The 16,699-nt window shown below is 37.4% G+C and overlaps 1 protein-coding gene across 18 annotated transcripts in view; it reads left to right on the top strand.

Moving 5' to 3' along the window:
• The window catches only part of PTPRK (protein tyrosine phosphatase receptor type K), a 392,047-nt gene that overhangs the window by 171,811 nt on the left and 203,537 nt on the right, over nucleotides 1–16,699 (top strand). For all 18 annotated transcript variants that reach the window (XM_048296431.1, XM_048296435.1, XM_048296424.1 and 15 more), the window contains exons 4-5: nucleotides 3,834–3,915; nucleotides 5,739–5,854. In XM_048296431.1, the coding sequence (XP_048152388.1) occupies nucleotides 3,834–3,915; nucleotides 5,739–5,854 (198 nt within the window). The remainder of the gene's footprint in view (nucleotides 1–3,833; nucleotides 3,916–5,738; nucleotides 5,855–16,699) is intronic.

Below are 16,699 nucleotides of genomic sequence, written 5' to 3'. Positions count from 1 at the left end.
CTTCAGTAACTAAACACCTGTAGGAGTCTCTGCTGTAATAATTACTACTTTTTCCATTGCATTCAAACACTGTTGAGTATTTAAATTGGTCAAAATATTTATTTCTGGAAGAATATTAGATGAATAGTGATTTTAGAGCTGTGATTTTGGATTTTAGAGCTGGGATGTGAAAAGGTATGTGGTATTTTACAGTGCCTAAATCAAAACAACTTTTTATTTATTTATTTATTTTATATTTTGCGGCACATCATACACCTAATTTCCATTTTGGAGCCCTTTGCAAGCTGACAAGTATATAGGTAAGAGTGATGAGATTGACAGAATCTAGTTAGGTTTCCAAATGTCCCTCTGCACAAGCTTAGAGTGAAGCTGAGCTGCCATTCAATGAAATACTTCCTTAGATACAGAATTGTTTCATCATGTTCATATGGGACCAGGGTGGGTGCCAAAAAACAGTGCAAGCACAGAAATTGTTAGGTAAAAGCTACATTGGAATAGCAAGGACAGTACATAATTGTGAGGTCCTGCAGAATGACTCATCTACTGTGAGTGATTGAGAAATAAAATGACAGGCAGATTTCAGTGTCGATAATGAGATATAAAATAATGCACACTACATAAAATCTAAGTTTCACACACAGAATGATGGACTCAGCTGAAGCTTGCCATTGCCACTCTGCAGCAAGATCATGAGGTTCATAAAAACATCAGCATATAGCCCTGGGATGGTCAAAAAAAGCAAATGAAGTGTTGAGAATGGTTAAAGAAGTTCAGTATAAATTAGGTAATGATGTTAGGCTGTTGAATAAATTATGACTCACCCATATTTTGATTACTGTGCGCCAGCTCTGCTCTCATTATCTTCAAAGAATATAGTGCTGTTAGAAAGAGCTTTAGAGAGAAGGATGAGCATAATCAAAGACAAGGGAATGGCTTTTATATGAGATAGGCTAAACAATCTGGGACTCTTCAAATTTGAGACAAAATTACTTTTACCTTTACATTTGGGACATATACTAGAGGTTTACAAAGTTGTGAATAATATAAAAGGCTGGCTGGGATCAATCTGTCAGTGATTTGGGTCATTAAAGGAAGTCTGGTATAAACCATACAAATGGAAATGTCTCTTAGTGCTGTCAATAGTAAACCCATGGATTTTTCCAAATGACACTGCATTCACTAAAAGCTTGCATGCTCATAGGGGAGAAAATGGCCCAATATATGGACAAGAGATACATTAAGAATGGCTAAATATGTAGGAGTGCATCCAGCTCAGGGAGTTCTGGCACTGGATCTTCATTTGTATCTGAATGTAGGTACTTCATAAACCAGGATATGGAATTTTATTTGGAGAAGTAAATGACTATTTGTGTATTACCTTGCAACCGTGCAGAAAATTCTGGGATCAAGTCTAACTCCCTTGAGTAGCATTTGAATTACCTGAAATATTCAGCACTTCCCATTCTCATTCATGGTGTCAGTTCTGGTACAAATGAGACAGGTTAGTTGTCTCTATAGCCCTGCTCTGTGCCAGTCCAATTCATCCCCTGGAAACAGTTTCTCCTCTCTATTAAAGAAAGTGAGCATCTCTCAGAAGTGCACTATATGAGCACGCAATTAAATTGTAATAAGTGGAAGGACATTTACAGTTGCACAGACAACTAATGTTTGCTGGCTAGAGTGATAATCTGAACTATTTTTCAGCTAAAACGAAAGTGTCGAAGCCATTCTTTCTAGGACTGTGAACTGAACAGCAGTGCAGAAGAAGTGCAGGATTCACTCCCAAAGCACTGATGTCTTATTAGGATAAGCTTTCTCTGGTGAAAGCAATGGCTCAACAGTCAGTTTTTTCTCAAGTACCGTGTGTGTATTTGAGGAAAAGAACTACCTCAGGTTCTTGTCTGACTTGTCAGCATTTTGAATTGCTGTTTCTGCCTATATATGCAACTCTCCTTTTCAATTTCCTATTGTAAATGTGAACAGATGTTATCAAATTAAAGCCTGATAATAATTTTTTAATTATTATTAAAAGAATTAATTTTTTAATTAATTGCTGCACTTTTTGCTATATTGTCTATAGTTATGAATGCTTCATGATTGTATTTGTACCAATTATGAATTTAAAAAATGGCACTATATAGATGAAATCTTGGCTCTCCAATATCTGTCTTTTTAATCACTGTATTTTTCTTTTGCTTACCTTGTAAACCTTGTTCCTTACACCTTTTTATAGACTTCTCAACTTTCCATATTTCTTCATATTTTCTCTCTTGTTTTGTTGTTATTTTTCTTCTCATGGATCTCTGTGTCTTTATCTTTCTATTTTCTGTGGTTTTCTCCTTTTCTGATAACTTCCTAATCCTGCTGGGTGGAGATTACTGGAACTAATCTGGCAGAGGTAGAAAATCCCAGTAAATTAATTCCCAGTAGTGTCCCAAGAAAAGTAACTTTCTCTCCTCTGACCTCCAGTGTAGGAAGGTATCAACATACAGGAGAAGGACACACTTATATGGGCGGAGCTTTCCTGAGAATTGGATCTAAATTATTTCCAAGTGAATTCATAACAACCCACTTAGAAGGAGGTGCAAATTTAGTTCAAATCTCAACAATGATGCTCAAATTTCTTGACTGGACTTTAAGAAACTATGTGCTTTCAGAGTTTGTGTATGTTATAGAACTGTATTTTGTTATAAAGAAACCAGTCTGTCAGGAGGACTTGAAATACAAAGATTATTTCTTACTGAGTTGTCTTCCATACCATGCAACCATTTAAATAAAAAAGATGATAATCCAAATTACTAAATAATTAAAGATACATATATTGATGTTCATTACCGGGAGCAAGTGCCAGCTCTCTGAAGCTGCCTGAAGAGTGGGTAGACATTGTCAAACAGTACTCTGGTCAGAGAGGTCATTGGACAAGGCACGTTGTGAAAGTAGGGCTCCCAGACACTAAATTAATTTCCATCAAGCTGTTGTTGGCCAAGGCAAGAAGAAGAGGCAGAGAATGAAGTGGGTTTTGTAACTAAATTGAATTTGTGTGCAAATAAAATTAGAAGGAAAAAAAAAAGAAATTAGTTAGAAGTGCAGTCTTAGCAAGAATGTCTGGAAAAACTAGAAGAAGGATTGTAGTCCAGTGCTATCAAAATATACATGCCCTACAGGCATTCTCTCTCTGCAGTAAAAGCACAATTTTGGGAGCTCTGTGAACCACCACCAAACAATTCTTAGTTGTTAACTGCCCGCTAGGGGTGGGACAAGATATTGGATGTGAAGACAGTCTCTTCTTTCCCTTCATGCACAGGAATTTCCTCATTGCCTTGCAAGAATGAAGAATGAAGTTAATAACTACTGCATCAATCTCATGCTGCAGCCGTTCTTTTTGTTGCCACTGGGGAGTGCCGCACAATTTCTGTGTTTTCCTGTGCAACTGTGCTGCAGAAGGTTACAGGAGACTATATCATAACCCCTAGGAAGAATACAAATTTTGTTAAAATTGGTTGAGCAGTTGTGTGCTCTGATGCCTTACCTGTCTGAAAGTAATGGCAATTTTTTCAGAATTGAATCATGTTTGCACATTTAGTTGAGATAAAGCAGTATGCAGTTAAACATGTTTTTTCTGGCGTGTTATGAGCAGCAAATCCAAAGCAAACCATGTATATGAATGGTATGGAACCACAACACGCTGAGTAATAAATATTCCATTCAGTTGTCAAACCTTGTAGGAACTTCAACTAAATGAAAAAGGCAATGTGTCTTATATCTGCACGCTTGCCACCGGGGGAATTCTGTAGAAATGAGTGTTGTAAACATTTTTTCTTTCATTTTGACAGGTAATATTTGAAGCTGAAGTCTCAGATGGAAGAAATGGCTACATTGCCATTGATGACATCCAGGTCCTGAGTTACCCTTGTGGTAAGTAATGATTAAGAGCTGCATTTTTCTCTGTCTTTTCAGGACATATTTGATATTGCTGTGGACTGCTCAGTTTTCATCACTCGATCACTGATATTCTTTGTTCTTTCAATAGTATTTTTGTTGCAGCTTCCAGGAAGAAATGTGATTGCAATAGTGATTTACCTGGGTGAAATCATTTTCTGCCAGAAGTAAATTATACAAGGATGAAAAAGCAGGAATTCTTCAGTGTCTTTTTAGTCATACGCAGTTGGTGTGCATAATCAAAATGGGTTTTAATGTTAATGTGTTTACTCACTGATTAAAGAAGACTGAATTGGCAGATGCTTGTAGGAGGTTTATCAGATTTTATGCCCCTTTTCTTTTTTCTCTCTTTTTTTTTGTTCTGAAGAGACAAAATAGATCAGAAAAAAAAAGGAAAGAAAGGGCTTCTGGCTATTGAACTACTAAGGAATTGTATTTTGTTTATTTTTTTGTGGACAGACTTCAGGCATTTGTGTTTGCCTTTCCCTGCTAATCCTGGGGAATAATTGCACACATGCAAACGCAAGTTGTGAGAATGAGAATATTCTACTAATAAAAAATTGTGAGGAAGAAATTGTTACTGTGCATTTCTGGCACTTGTTATCAAAATTTTTTGACAATTTGTTTCTGATCAACTCTTCTCATCTGCCCCTACACATGCGCTTTCTAAAATATGATTTCCTTCTAATGTACCACATGGCTGATAATTTAATTGCTTTCTGAAATGACCAGGATATAACAATATCCTGCTCCAACTTTGCAAAATTATGCCAAATAATAAAGTTTCAACGGCAACCTCACTTCTTTTTTCTCATTTTACCCCAAACCTTTTAAAACCATAGCTCTTGGGGGCTACCAAGCTTACAGAGAATTTGAGTGAGTTATCTTTAATATTTCAGCCAGCCCAAATATCTGAAGTCTGTACTCAGCAAAGCTCTGCTTGGATTCAGAATCTGGCTTTCATATTTATTTTCTTCCTCTTCTTTGTGTTTTGTTTTGAAGTGCCAAAACAAAAGGCACTTGGTTATAGTCATCCCAGCACATTATCAGTATGTTACAGTATTCAGACAAGCTCTTTTTGTTACTGATGTTTAAACCCTGTTTGTTCCAGCTTAATGTTTTTTTCCTGTGCATCATGTTTTTTTAGTAAGCACAACAAAAGAACAGTTCAGCTACTGTTTTCTTTAGTAGTTCTTGAGAAAGGGGTGGGTGAGCTGTGTGATGTGCCCATTCCTCAAATGTGTCTGTCAGCTTTTGTAGGTCTAGTAAATCCTTCAGGTGGTTGTGCCACTGAGGTTTCCTACAGGCTTTGTCAGTGTGGGAAATAGATTTTTCAATCCCTGAAATACTATATTCAATGTTACAAATGATTTTATTTTCCAAAACAAGAGCTCTGAGTTGCATTGCAAATAACATAAACAGTATCTATTTGCTTGAGCAGTATGATGCTAACTGGGTTTTTCTCAGTATGATGGATTTCATACAGTCAAAAGTCTTTGGGATAATTCTTGTCAAGTGCTGCTGACATTTTGGCATCTGATCTCCTTCTTTTGGCTTCGATTTTAAAAAGACTTTATTATAACACACGTATAACATAAAGTTAGTAGAATCACCAGTGGAGAAGGGAAATGACTGAAAGCACTCCTCAAACACAGATGAGACAAATCATTTTCTCTCTTCTGTTTCTATTTTTTAGCCAAAGATTGTTAAAATATGGAGGTTGTGGGAGATAATAATGTTTCTGGTACCTTTACTTTTTTGTAATAACTTCTGTTTGTAATTTTTTTCCCTCTCTGCAGATAAATCTCCACATTTTTTGAGGCTGGGGGATGTAGAGGTCAATGCAGGGCAGAATGCTACCTTTCAGTGCATTGCTACAGGGAGAGATGCAGTGAATAACAAGTTATGGCTCCAGGTAAGGCTAAATCATGCAAGTCTACTTGGCTAGAGGACAAGCTACTTTCTGGAGATGAAATATTTAAAATTCAAAGCCTTTTGTTCTTCTGCATGGAAAATATGTCGTTTAAATGCAATTTTATCTCTGTTCAATCGAGAAACTTGTAATCAGTTTTGCAATGTTGTAAAGCTTGGATTAAAAATTAGAACTGGTGAGGGCACTGCGGTAAGGTTGGCCCTTAAAGTCATTGTGGGCCTTCTCTCATGGTAAATCAACTCCTCTGTAACAAAATGTATTATTATTAAATGCAGATAATTGGCATTTGAGATCTAGTAAGAGACAGATGTAACACAGCTGTCAGGAATTTTGAGGATTTTTTTAGCATCTATAGTACCTGTCCAAGCAGGTGGCTGGAGGGATATGGCTGTACTTCTGTGTGTGTATCAGTTTTACTCAGCAGCATATTTATGGAACAGCATAAATAAAAGGACTACATGTCCTTTTACTCTGTCTCCATAACAGGACGAACTTTAATTTTTACCTATGTATAACTGTGAACAGTATTATGTCGGAATTTAAGAGATTACTACAACCAGAATATAAACCTTCTTACTGTGAAAGAGGACAAAAAAGAAATAAACACCACCATCTCTCCAAAACACTAAGTCTCCTCTGTATTGTTGCCATGGGGTACTTATATTTAAGACCACTGGTTAAGTAGAAGGATGACAAAGTTTCCAGTTGCTCTTAAAAAAATTAAATTTTTCCACTTAAAAAGGATTAAAAAAATCACTTAAGTGGTACACGTACAAGTTTTGTGCATTCTTTAATTTTTATGTAAACTGTAAGTACCAACATTCCTTTAGAATGGTTTCTAAATATGTCCTCTAAAGCTTTATTTTTTTTTAATGTATATTTATATTTATTTTCAGAACTAAAAATTATGTAATTTTTGGGAAACGTACTCTTAAATTATCTACAGTCAGAACTTCAAAATACCTATTTTTTGTCACATTTTTGTTGTATTTTGAAGTGAACTATAATCAATTATTTCAGTCTGTTTGATTTTTATTTTAATAGTGGATCTGAAAAACCTTGACTGTTGCATATAGGCATGTGATAAGCTTGAAATTTTAAAGAGATTTTTTAAAAAGATGATTAAAAAATCTGATATGCAAAATGTATTATTAGACAAATATGCTGCAACATTAAAAAAGGAACACAAGCAGTACCTTCATTGCATTTAGTGAAAAGGTAGCACAACAGTAGGAATGATTTGTACTCCATGTCTTTGAGCAGTAATTTGTTTAAATTGAGTACACATGTAATGCATTCATTCAGAAAAAGCAGCTTGATTTTAGAGACTTGCCAAGTAAAGCACACAAAGCACAAAAAATGAAACTGGCCTGGGTTTTGCTATATCCAAGGCAAGACAATAGTGATAGGAGCATTCCAGCAAACCTGTGAAGCGCCACTTTCAGTTGATCATGGGTCAGAAAGACCCAATAAAGAGAGCCAGCTGGAAACCTTCCCTATCACTCAATCCTTGGAGTCAGATAACTCTGACAGATTATCCTACCTAACTTTCACTCCCCTGAGAAGCCCAGCTCACGGCCAGATCAACTCAGAAAACATATGTTTTGTCCCTCCATATGCTTCATGGGTAGTTTGTTTTTTTGTGTGTGTGTATGTGGATCACAGATGTGATAATTTCTCACAGTGTGATAGATAAAGAACTTTAAAGGTTATCACTCTGCTTGCCTGGGCTTGTGAAGTTCTCTGATACTCTTGAAGATACCTTGATACTTGAGCTTCTGTTCTCTTTCTTGTCTTCCTGTAAACAGTACTGAATTTTCACCAGTTTAAGGGTGAATTTTTTCACTCATCATTCCAGCTCTCAATTCTGCTTGCCCAATATAAGTGTGAATCAGCAACTTTCCCTATATGGATAATTTCCTTAGAACTCAGAGTAACTATTGTTGAGCACAGCTAAATGTGAATTTACTCCTTATCCTTAAAACCTGGCATGGATATGTATGGGCCTCATGAAACGCTGGAGTGTAACTTGGAAAAGGTTCGCTTTAACCTTTGACCAAACTCAAGATTAAAAAAGCCCGAATAGCCTGAAAGGAAGAACTGGCAGATCAAATCAAATGCCTAAGTAATTGTTTTTGAGAGCCTTGAGCTGAAACATTCCAGGAATGTATTTTTTTCAAAACAAGAAAGGCCATTATAAAAAAAAAAATTGCAAAAATGAAAAATAAGTGGATGATGGTGAGGGAAAAGACACTTGCCAAGCACATTGTTTTAGAGAAAATAGCTTTTGGTTATGTCCTTATTGAAAGAGAAAAACTATTTCATTGAGGAGGAAAAAAAAACCAGCAAAAAATTTGCTATTAAAATACATTCTTTTATAAGGAAAGGTTAAAGGAGCAATCTGGGACATCGGGGCTTTTTGTATCTGAAGAGATCTAAGATTTCATTTGCTTGCATTGAAGTAGTAAATATGTGCAGGTAGAGATTTTGTTGAAGACTCTATCAGTACTGTGGCTCTTGCAGTCTTCTGTTTTGAGAAGAATTTAAGTAAATTCAGCAGCACATGGAAAAAAATAGCAGCCAATCTGCTCCGCATTCAAAGTCCTGCAGTCCCATGGCTGCTTCAGCCAGGTTCAGTCTGAGCTGCCACGGTCTCAGCTTCACCCTCTTGGTCCCTCTCTGCACTGATCTGGAGCTTTTGCTGCTCTCCAGTAAGTCAGTTCAGGAAAGGGATCTGACTGGAAAAGATTTTGACTCCAATTGGATTTTTGTTGTTGCGGGGGGTTGGAGAGGACTGTTTGTTTCATTATTGTTTTTGTTTGGCTTTTGTTGATTTGTTCATTGTTTTGTTGTTGTGGGTTTTTTTGTAATTTGTTTGCTTGGTCTTTTGATTTTTTTTGTGTGTCTTTTTCCACAGCTTGATTCACATCTAAATTACCTATATAAATAATGCCAGCAGGTGGAAAAAGATTGAGATGTTTGATTAGAAGCAGGGAAGAGGAAAAGATGATAACCACATGATGTGAAAAGAGGATTTTGGTAGCTTGCATCCTTGTAGACCTATGTAAACTTCAATTTTGTTTTAGTTATTGGGCCCTGATCATATACTAGACGTTCTATCTGCAAGTACATTTCCATGCTTATGTTTTTCCCAGTGTATATATAATTAAGTGCACATATCTTTATGTGCCTAAAAATAAAAATGGATAAAAATAGGTGCGGCATTTCAATACACTGTTTCCTGTGTGTTTACTGCTGTAATGACAGTATTTTCATCAACACTATTTTCTATAAGTGTATGTCTGTAAACTTTTCAGACAAATAGGGATTAACATTGAATTGAACTTCTCCTGACTTTCACGGCTGCAGATTCTGCTTGTGTGTTTGTTTGTTTCTGGATTGTATCTGGTCTCTTGTCCCCTTTGATATCCCTTTCTTCCCACCTCTGTAGTTTGCAGCTTCAATGGACCAATGCTTGAGACAGTCAAAGCTCTGTCATTGAAAGATAAGCAGTAAAGATAACAGAAGTTTTCAAAAGTTGAAGCTGCATTAATACAGAACAAATATTTGCACAGATAAAGAGATTTAACTGGTTGAACAAGATCTGAAACACACCTTTTGTGACAGTCTGAATAGTAGGTGTGGGAGCAGGGCAGAAATGCAGCTCAAATTCTTTTGTTCTTCACCTTTTCAGCCTGATCTGCTATCAAATCTTTTACAGTTGTGAGCTGAAGAATTGAGCTGAAGAATTCTATTTACGACCTGCAATTATTAGCAAATTCTGAAAGGGTTGCAAAGTCCTTAGTTTTTGTTTAAAAGTTAAACAACATTGATGTTGTTTCTGAAACACATTCAGTCCTTAACAGTGCCTAATATCTTTTTTGCCTGCCATTCTCTTCCAAATGTAATGCTGGGGAGCTTTTTTTCTCAGTATTTTCTGCCTTCTCTTTAAGCTTTCTGCTGTAATAAGTCACATACCAACAGCTGTAGTTTGATCTTACTGCCCACACTGAAGCAGTTGGGTTGTGTGACAGGAGTCCCTAAACCCAAGGTGGTAGCCTAGGTTTTCTACCTGTTATGCTTTGGTATGCTCTGATTTATGAGCTTTAGGAATTAGCAGAAGTTCTTGTTGAAAAATGCTTTCCTGGAGGAGGTGAACTTAAGTGTGTGTGTAGTCTTAAAAAAATGAATATAGTGTGTATAGATATCATAATTAATCAGTTCTTGCCCACTTACTGATTTTGTTTCTTTCTAAAGCCTATGAATTTTCTTTCCTTGAAAAGACACTTAAAGAATATGGAATTTTTCTTTTATTAAAATTTGATGCACCTTGCTGCTTTGTGCACATTGATTTTCTAAATTAGTATAAAAAGAACCCCTGTTTTATTCTATTTATTTGCCTGTGAAATGCCATGCATTCCACTGGAGTTATGTCAGCAAATAAGCTTGCAAACAAGTCGCTTCTGCATGGTAATCCTATGCTCAGAATGGATATATGTTACATATTAAATGTTTGAAAGAATAGTGCACAGAGGGCATTTCTAAATATGAAAATGCAAGAGTCAGGGGGGTGGGCTCTGTTTCTTATTTCATTTGAAGATTTCTGTTTGCAGAAAGCTTAATTTCTTTACTAAGATAGTAGAGAAACAGAATTGACTGGGTAGATTAAATAACATTTGGGTACACCAAGACTCCAGAAAGCAGTGTATGTATTGTCCAGCATTTGTTCTGCTGATCTAATTGAGATATCAGAGCAATAGGGTTTTTTGCATAATCGGGCTGTGTTTAACAGCTTCCTGAGCTGGGAACAATTGTGGCTCCCAGAAGCCCAATACGATCTTCAGTGTCTTACCGATGTCCGGTTTAGCTGGACACTCGTACAGTGCAGAGCATAGAGCTTTTTGCTAGAACATCTGTTAAACCATATGTCTTGGCACCTGGTTCAGATGGCGATAACTGCGGCACTAATGAGTCCATCCATCATTGCTGAGCTTTGCATTAACATAGCATTGGATTAGGGAAAGCGGCTTGTTCTAGCTTTGCAGTCAGACGTGTTTTGCCATGGTCTGCGGTGATACCATTTGCCTTGGCGAATCTGAAATTCAAAGGGGTACCGGCTGCATGCATTTAAAGGTTTAATATGCGCCTTGTAATCCTGGGCAGATTTGCCATCTGAGCAGTGGTGAACGGGCCAATCTGTCAGCAATAGCTGTGGGTGCTGGCTAACCGCCCTCCACTTGGGCTGCCAAGGCTGGCGCGGCAGCCCCGTGCCCACCCGTGGAGACACTCGTCAGCGTTAATACGGTCTGATGCAGCCCTTCTCTCTGCCAGAGGAAAGTGTCTTTCCTTGTGGAATAACAGATAATTAAAGCAATTGCCTGAGAGTAATAATTGAAAAAGTGAAATTAAACAGCATTATGGAAAATAAAATGCAAATTGCTGTAAAAACAATGGAGTCGGGCTGACCTCCCAGCGGTACCAACTGTTAGTGGAGGATGAGCGAGCGTCTGTTCGGGCTTGAACAACTGGCTGCTTCTCTCTCCCTTTGTAGAGGAAACTGCCATAATCCTCAATGTCCTGTTCACCAGCATCTTGGGTTTTGGTGCTTATTGCCACAGAATGGCATGTGATATTTAGCATTCATTTTTCTTGCTAAGTACTGCATATATGCACTCTTTAACAAGTCTTTGGACTGGGCACATGCAGATGGTATCCTGCAATGATGCATTGTGCAGGACCAACATAGTATTCCAGGAATTTAGATTAGAAAGGGTATATAAGAACTCATGCCTCTGCCAAAGGGTTGAGGGACAAAACATTGACTATTTGGTTTTGCTTTCTGGAAGGCCTATTTCCTCTCAAAGGAAAGAAGCTATGCCACACAAGTGCCTTCCGCCTGCTGTGAAGACATGGATTAGTATTCAGCAGGAGGGTTGGAGTGTGGACCATGGGCCTTTGGGGTAAACCATTTAGCTAACCCAGCAGTGAATGCTGGGAGGCTTGCTTTTGGTCTTGGAATAAGTGCATCTATAATAGGAGAGTCACGTCCAATTTAACTTTGTTTTACATCATTTGCGTGTTACTTTCTATGGGTTTTCTAATGTAACTTTTCCTTTCGAGATCCTACTGCATTTTGATACAGTTAATTAACTGGTTAAGACACCCTTTCTTTAGTTTGATGATAAAATATTTGCTGTTACAGTGCACCTGCCTAGTCACCATGTTCATTATATTGGAAGAATGTTTTTTGTTGGTTTGCACAAATTTTATGACCCCTGAAAGTTAAGAAGAGCTGAGTATGCTCTAAATGTTAGAAAGGCTTTGTTACTTTGCTTTTTTATTCAGTGCAGCCTAGAGAGAGTTCAGAGAAGATGCCTTGCTAGCATCCACATGGTTTCAGCTGTGGAACTGTGATGAAGAGTTTTGATCCCCTTTTTGGTTTTGGTTAACTGTCAAGTTTGATGTTTTTTGGTTTTGAACTGAAATAAGTCCGTCAGGCCTGCTTGCCCTAAGGAGGAGTGGGAGCTATGATGTTTTGTGGAGGCTGTGGGAGGAGAGAAGGCCTATGGCTCTGGTTTTGCTCTTCTCCCTGGGTGTCAGGAGAGGTGGATGAGCCTCTGAGGAGCCTCTGGGGAGACAGAAGACTTTTTTGGATTATCAGCATCATCTGCCTAAAGCAAGTACTAATTTGCACAGCAAGCTGGGCTGCTTGTGACAAACCTTCTTTCCTCAGCCAGTAAAATCGCACTCAAGTCAACATCATCTTACCTTTATCTTGATTACTGACAGTGGCTAAGCAGGATATAAGTTCTTTTTTTTGTTGTTGTTTTGTTGAGGTTTGTACAGAAGCTTCACTTTCATCATTTGTCTCATATTGGTTGCTTTTACTTAGAGAAGATGTTTTTGAAAAGAAGACTCAGAATAGGGAGACATAAAAGACTTTTTTGCAATGACTTGTCTATTCTACCAGCACTTTCACCTTATCATATTTATGTTCTGTGATACATATTCTGGTTTTCCAAACCTTTTTTTCAAAGTTGTATGAAAAGCTGCCTTGAAGTGGTCTATGAGGCTCCTTGTAAATTACTTGACTTTAGTTTATTCTGTATCACAGACTCCTGACTCAGACATGGTTAAAGAATATTCACCCATGAAAAATACAGTATTCAAACTTTGTTTCACAGAGGTTTTTTTCCTCTGTTTTTTCCCCCCCTCTATTCACCTTTGATGCTATCTATGTCATTTAACCCTGAATGAACCATTCTCCCTCTTGTCTGCCTCTGTTTATCGGCTTCATGGATAAATATGGCAGTTTCCCCTAAATGTCCGGTCATCCTAGGTTTCAGCAACATGGAATACTGTAATCCTCCTGGTCTTAATTTAATTCTGCCCCAGTTAGCTAAGTCCTCTGGTCTGCATAGCTAGCAGTCATTTAGTTTACACAGCAGCCTTTGGAGTTGCCCTGTAGGCCTTCCCTGGGGTCCTTTGGTGGCTGGAGTATCTGCTGCTGGGGGCTGTGCTGCTGAGCATGGCCCCAGTGGTGCTACCTTCCCCTCCTGCCATTTTGTACTTTACAGGTAGAACAGCTGCAGTGGAAGTTTGGTTCTCCTGTGTAGTCCTGGTAGTAACTCCTCAGTCAGCCAGTGGCTGAAGCCCCCATGTAAGTGAGACACCTGAAATTAAGGTGATGTTTACAAAAATATATACTATTATAAATTCCTTGGCCGTTCTGTCCTGTGACTCTTGTCTGTTATTTCCTGCATTCAGGTTGTCTTCTCCTCAGTAGTGTGATGTGCGGTAGGTAGCCTAATACCCCCAGGCCCTAGTTTCCTCAAATAGCTGCAGGTCTTAATGAATTACAGAAGAATAAGAACAGCTGGTAGGCTTGGCTGCTTTTAGAAAAGGGTAAAATTGTCTGCTGAGAAATTTTTGAGGAGCTGTCTTGTGGTGGTCCTTAGTAGTAGGTTTTTGTGCAACTTTTTTCCTTCATTGTTTTCTACTTAAGCAGATTTTTTTGTTTTGTGCTGCAGGATAAATACTGTAGTTCAGTGTGAGCTGCTCAAGGTGATATAGACTTTAAAACACTGCATCTGGAATCCATAATTTTGTGAATTATGTGGTTTTGGTTGTTTGTTGTTACTTTTTTTTAGTCAAGAGCACTGCATTCAAGAATCAAAGGTTTCTGGAAAGCTCCTTTATTTTGTTTTAAAATATACTTTTTTTGGGTTTTTTTGTATGTTCAACAATTTTTCAATTAGGCTTAAACTAAGAGGCTTTAAAATGCTCAGAGAAAGTGAGTGTTGTGTTCACTTGTGTAGTGGCATGGCCAGGGACACGGTAGTTTGAATTTTGCTAGTTTGCCTCTGGTGGCTTTTATTATAATGAAATAAATTAGAATTTCCACCTCTAAAGGGCCAGATGGCTCTCAATTGAATTATTTCATCAGAGCCCTTGATTTCTTCAGTAGGAGGGTCAGTGCAGCATGATAGAAATTTGAGCTACTTCAAAGGGGACAAGTTTGACTAAGAGCAGTGCATATTACCAAGTGTCTTGGGGTGACATTTAAAGTAATTGTGGATTTCTGTACTGCAGTGCAGCATGCAGGATAAATCTTGGCTTGTCGCATTTGTTCATGATCTTCAGTGTATGTTTGCATGGGAAAAGCTGTGTGGTTTTTCTTGCTAATAAGTGAATGCACAGTTCATTGGAAAGTAGAATCTTATTCTGGTTTGCTATGCATGTAGGAGACCAGAAAGTTAAAGCAAGTCCTATTAATTTCCTACTTAAAAGATATTTAATACTTCCTCTTAATAATCAAACAAAAGAAATTGCTACTTCCCCTTCTTTTATACTAAGAATATAGGATTATTTAGGCATATTATTTAATCTATATTTCTAATTCATTATCTGTTTGAAAAAAAATGATTTCTTAATCTAAATTTTATAAATAAAATTGGAAAAATAATCCCACTATGTTCAGTAATTCTATCTTTTGTGAGGGAAAAAATTAAAATTTATTTATAATTTCCTCTGATAAATGTATGTCATGCTTTATTATGTTCCTAGTATGTTAGTAAATTTCAAAATGTCAAGAATATATTGAGACATTTGTGTAAAAGAAGAAAATACAATAATAATAACAACAACAACAACAGGAGCAAAAATAATAATATTTTAGAAATTGTTTCAGATTTTTCTCCATTTGGAAATTGTGTCCTAAATGCTGTAAAAGAATATGTGTGTCTGTGGAAAAGTGACAGATAGGTGCATATAAGTAAAATTTAAACAGTAGAGTTATTTGTGTTGTTTATTCCACTCACTTTTTTTTTTTCTTTTTTAGTAACATGATCCGGCAGAAATTGTGCATTATTGCTGGCATTCAAACTATCCACAGACAGCCCTCGTTCTTTTTTTCCTCTCATCAAAAAAAGACATTTCTGCCTTTTACATAATGAGTAAACCCAGGAATGTTTTGGAACATGTTGTTTACAAATTTCCCTTGCCTCAAGGCAGCAGAGATTTACTGCCCTGGGCTGCTGGGGGCATCTTTCCAGCCCTTGTGCTGCTGGGGAAGTTATGATTGCAGCTTTGGGGATTGAGTTGCTCAGACAAACTGTGGACTTGTGCCCTGCTCACCACATATAACTTGCCCTCTCCTCTACTCCCAGTGGCTGTGCAGTGAATCTGATCACAAGCTAATCCATTTGGTGATGATTATATATGCAGAGGGGGAATATTTTCAGGAAAGTTTTTTATATTCCAGGTTGGTTTTTTCGCGTGAGCACAGGAGGGAAGGTGAGGAGGGAGCGAGTGCAGGGCAGCTGATAGGGCACTGCTGCCAGCGTAGCGCGGTGTCACTGCAGCTGAAATGTTGACATCTTCTGATCTCTGGAGGCATCCCAGCATCCAGCTGAGAGCCCGAGAAGGCAACCAGAGTTGACTGTAATTATTAGCAGTAGAGCAGACTTATTTTAAGGTGTTTACAGTAAGAAAGGGATGGGGATGTGTAAGGTTGAACTGTCCAGGCTTATAAAAATCACTGGTGTGAAATAAAGGGTTCTGGAAAAATTTAGAGAGAACATTGCTGCAGACATGTATCTTACTGCTATAAAAAAGCAAAAAAAGCAAAACCCACCACTTTTCAGCCTGAAAAGTTGAGGGAGAAAGGCTGATAAATTTTAAATTTGTATAAGATATGCACTTAATTTCTACCAATTAAATAAGATGTTGGAGTTTAGGTTCTTCTGGTTGCACTCATGTTCTAAACGATCCACTAAAATTGCATTTCATATTTATTAAATGCTTGATTTCTTTCATGAGGCAAAAGAGAGATATTTAAGACTAATTGTTAATTTACCTAAGATTGTTTTCAAGCTGCATAGACTTTGCTGTTGACTTTATTTAAAATATAGATGATCTAATTTCATTGCCTGAAAAAGATTTAATAAAATCATGTTCCTATCATATTAAAAATAACTTTGAAGTTAGAGAGATTTATTTAAGACTCTAATTTTAAATGCCTGAAATGACAGAATTAAGGAGATTTTTTTCACAGGCTAATATTTCTTTTAATCAAGTGTTTATAGAGGGTAGTTCTTTGTGAAGCCCAGAGTTATTCTCACAAAAGAGGAGAACTGCCTGGTGGTGACCTCTCTTAAATGAGCAATTCAGGGTTATCAAATCAGACAGCAAGGGACTGGAGGAACCAAGGATCACACAGGGTACAGCCATTACCCATTAGTATAACTCCACATTAATTTTAAATTGAATTTTTAAAACTTAATTGAGCAGCATTTTCAAGCTCTGTTCAGTGTGAGCAGGACATAA

The sequence above is a fragment of the Corvus hawaiiensis genome, chromosome 3 (assembly GCF_020740725.1).
Source record: "Corvus hawaiiensis isolate bCorHaw1 chromosome 3, bCorHaw1.pri.cur, whole genome shotgun sequence".
Classification (NCBI taxonomy): Eukaryota; Metazoa; Chordata; class Aves; order Passeriformes; family Corvidae; genus Corvus; species Corvus hawaiiensis.
Note: the sequence above shows the minus strand (reverse complement) of the source record. Positions and strands in the feature narration are given on the sequence as shown.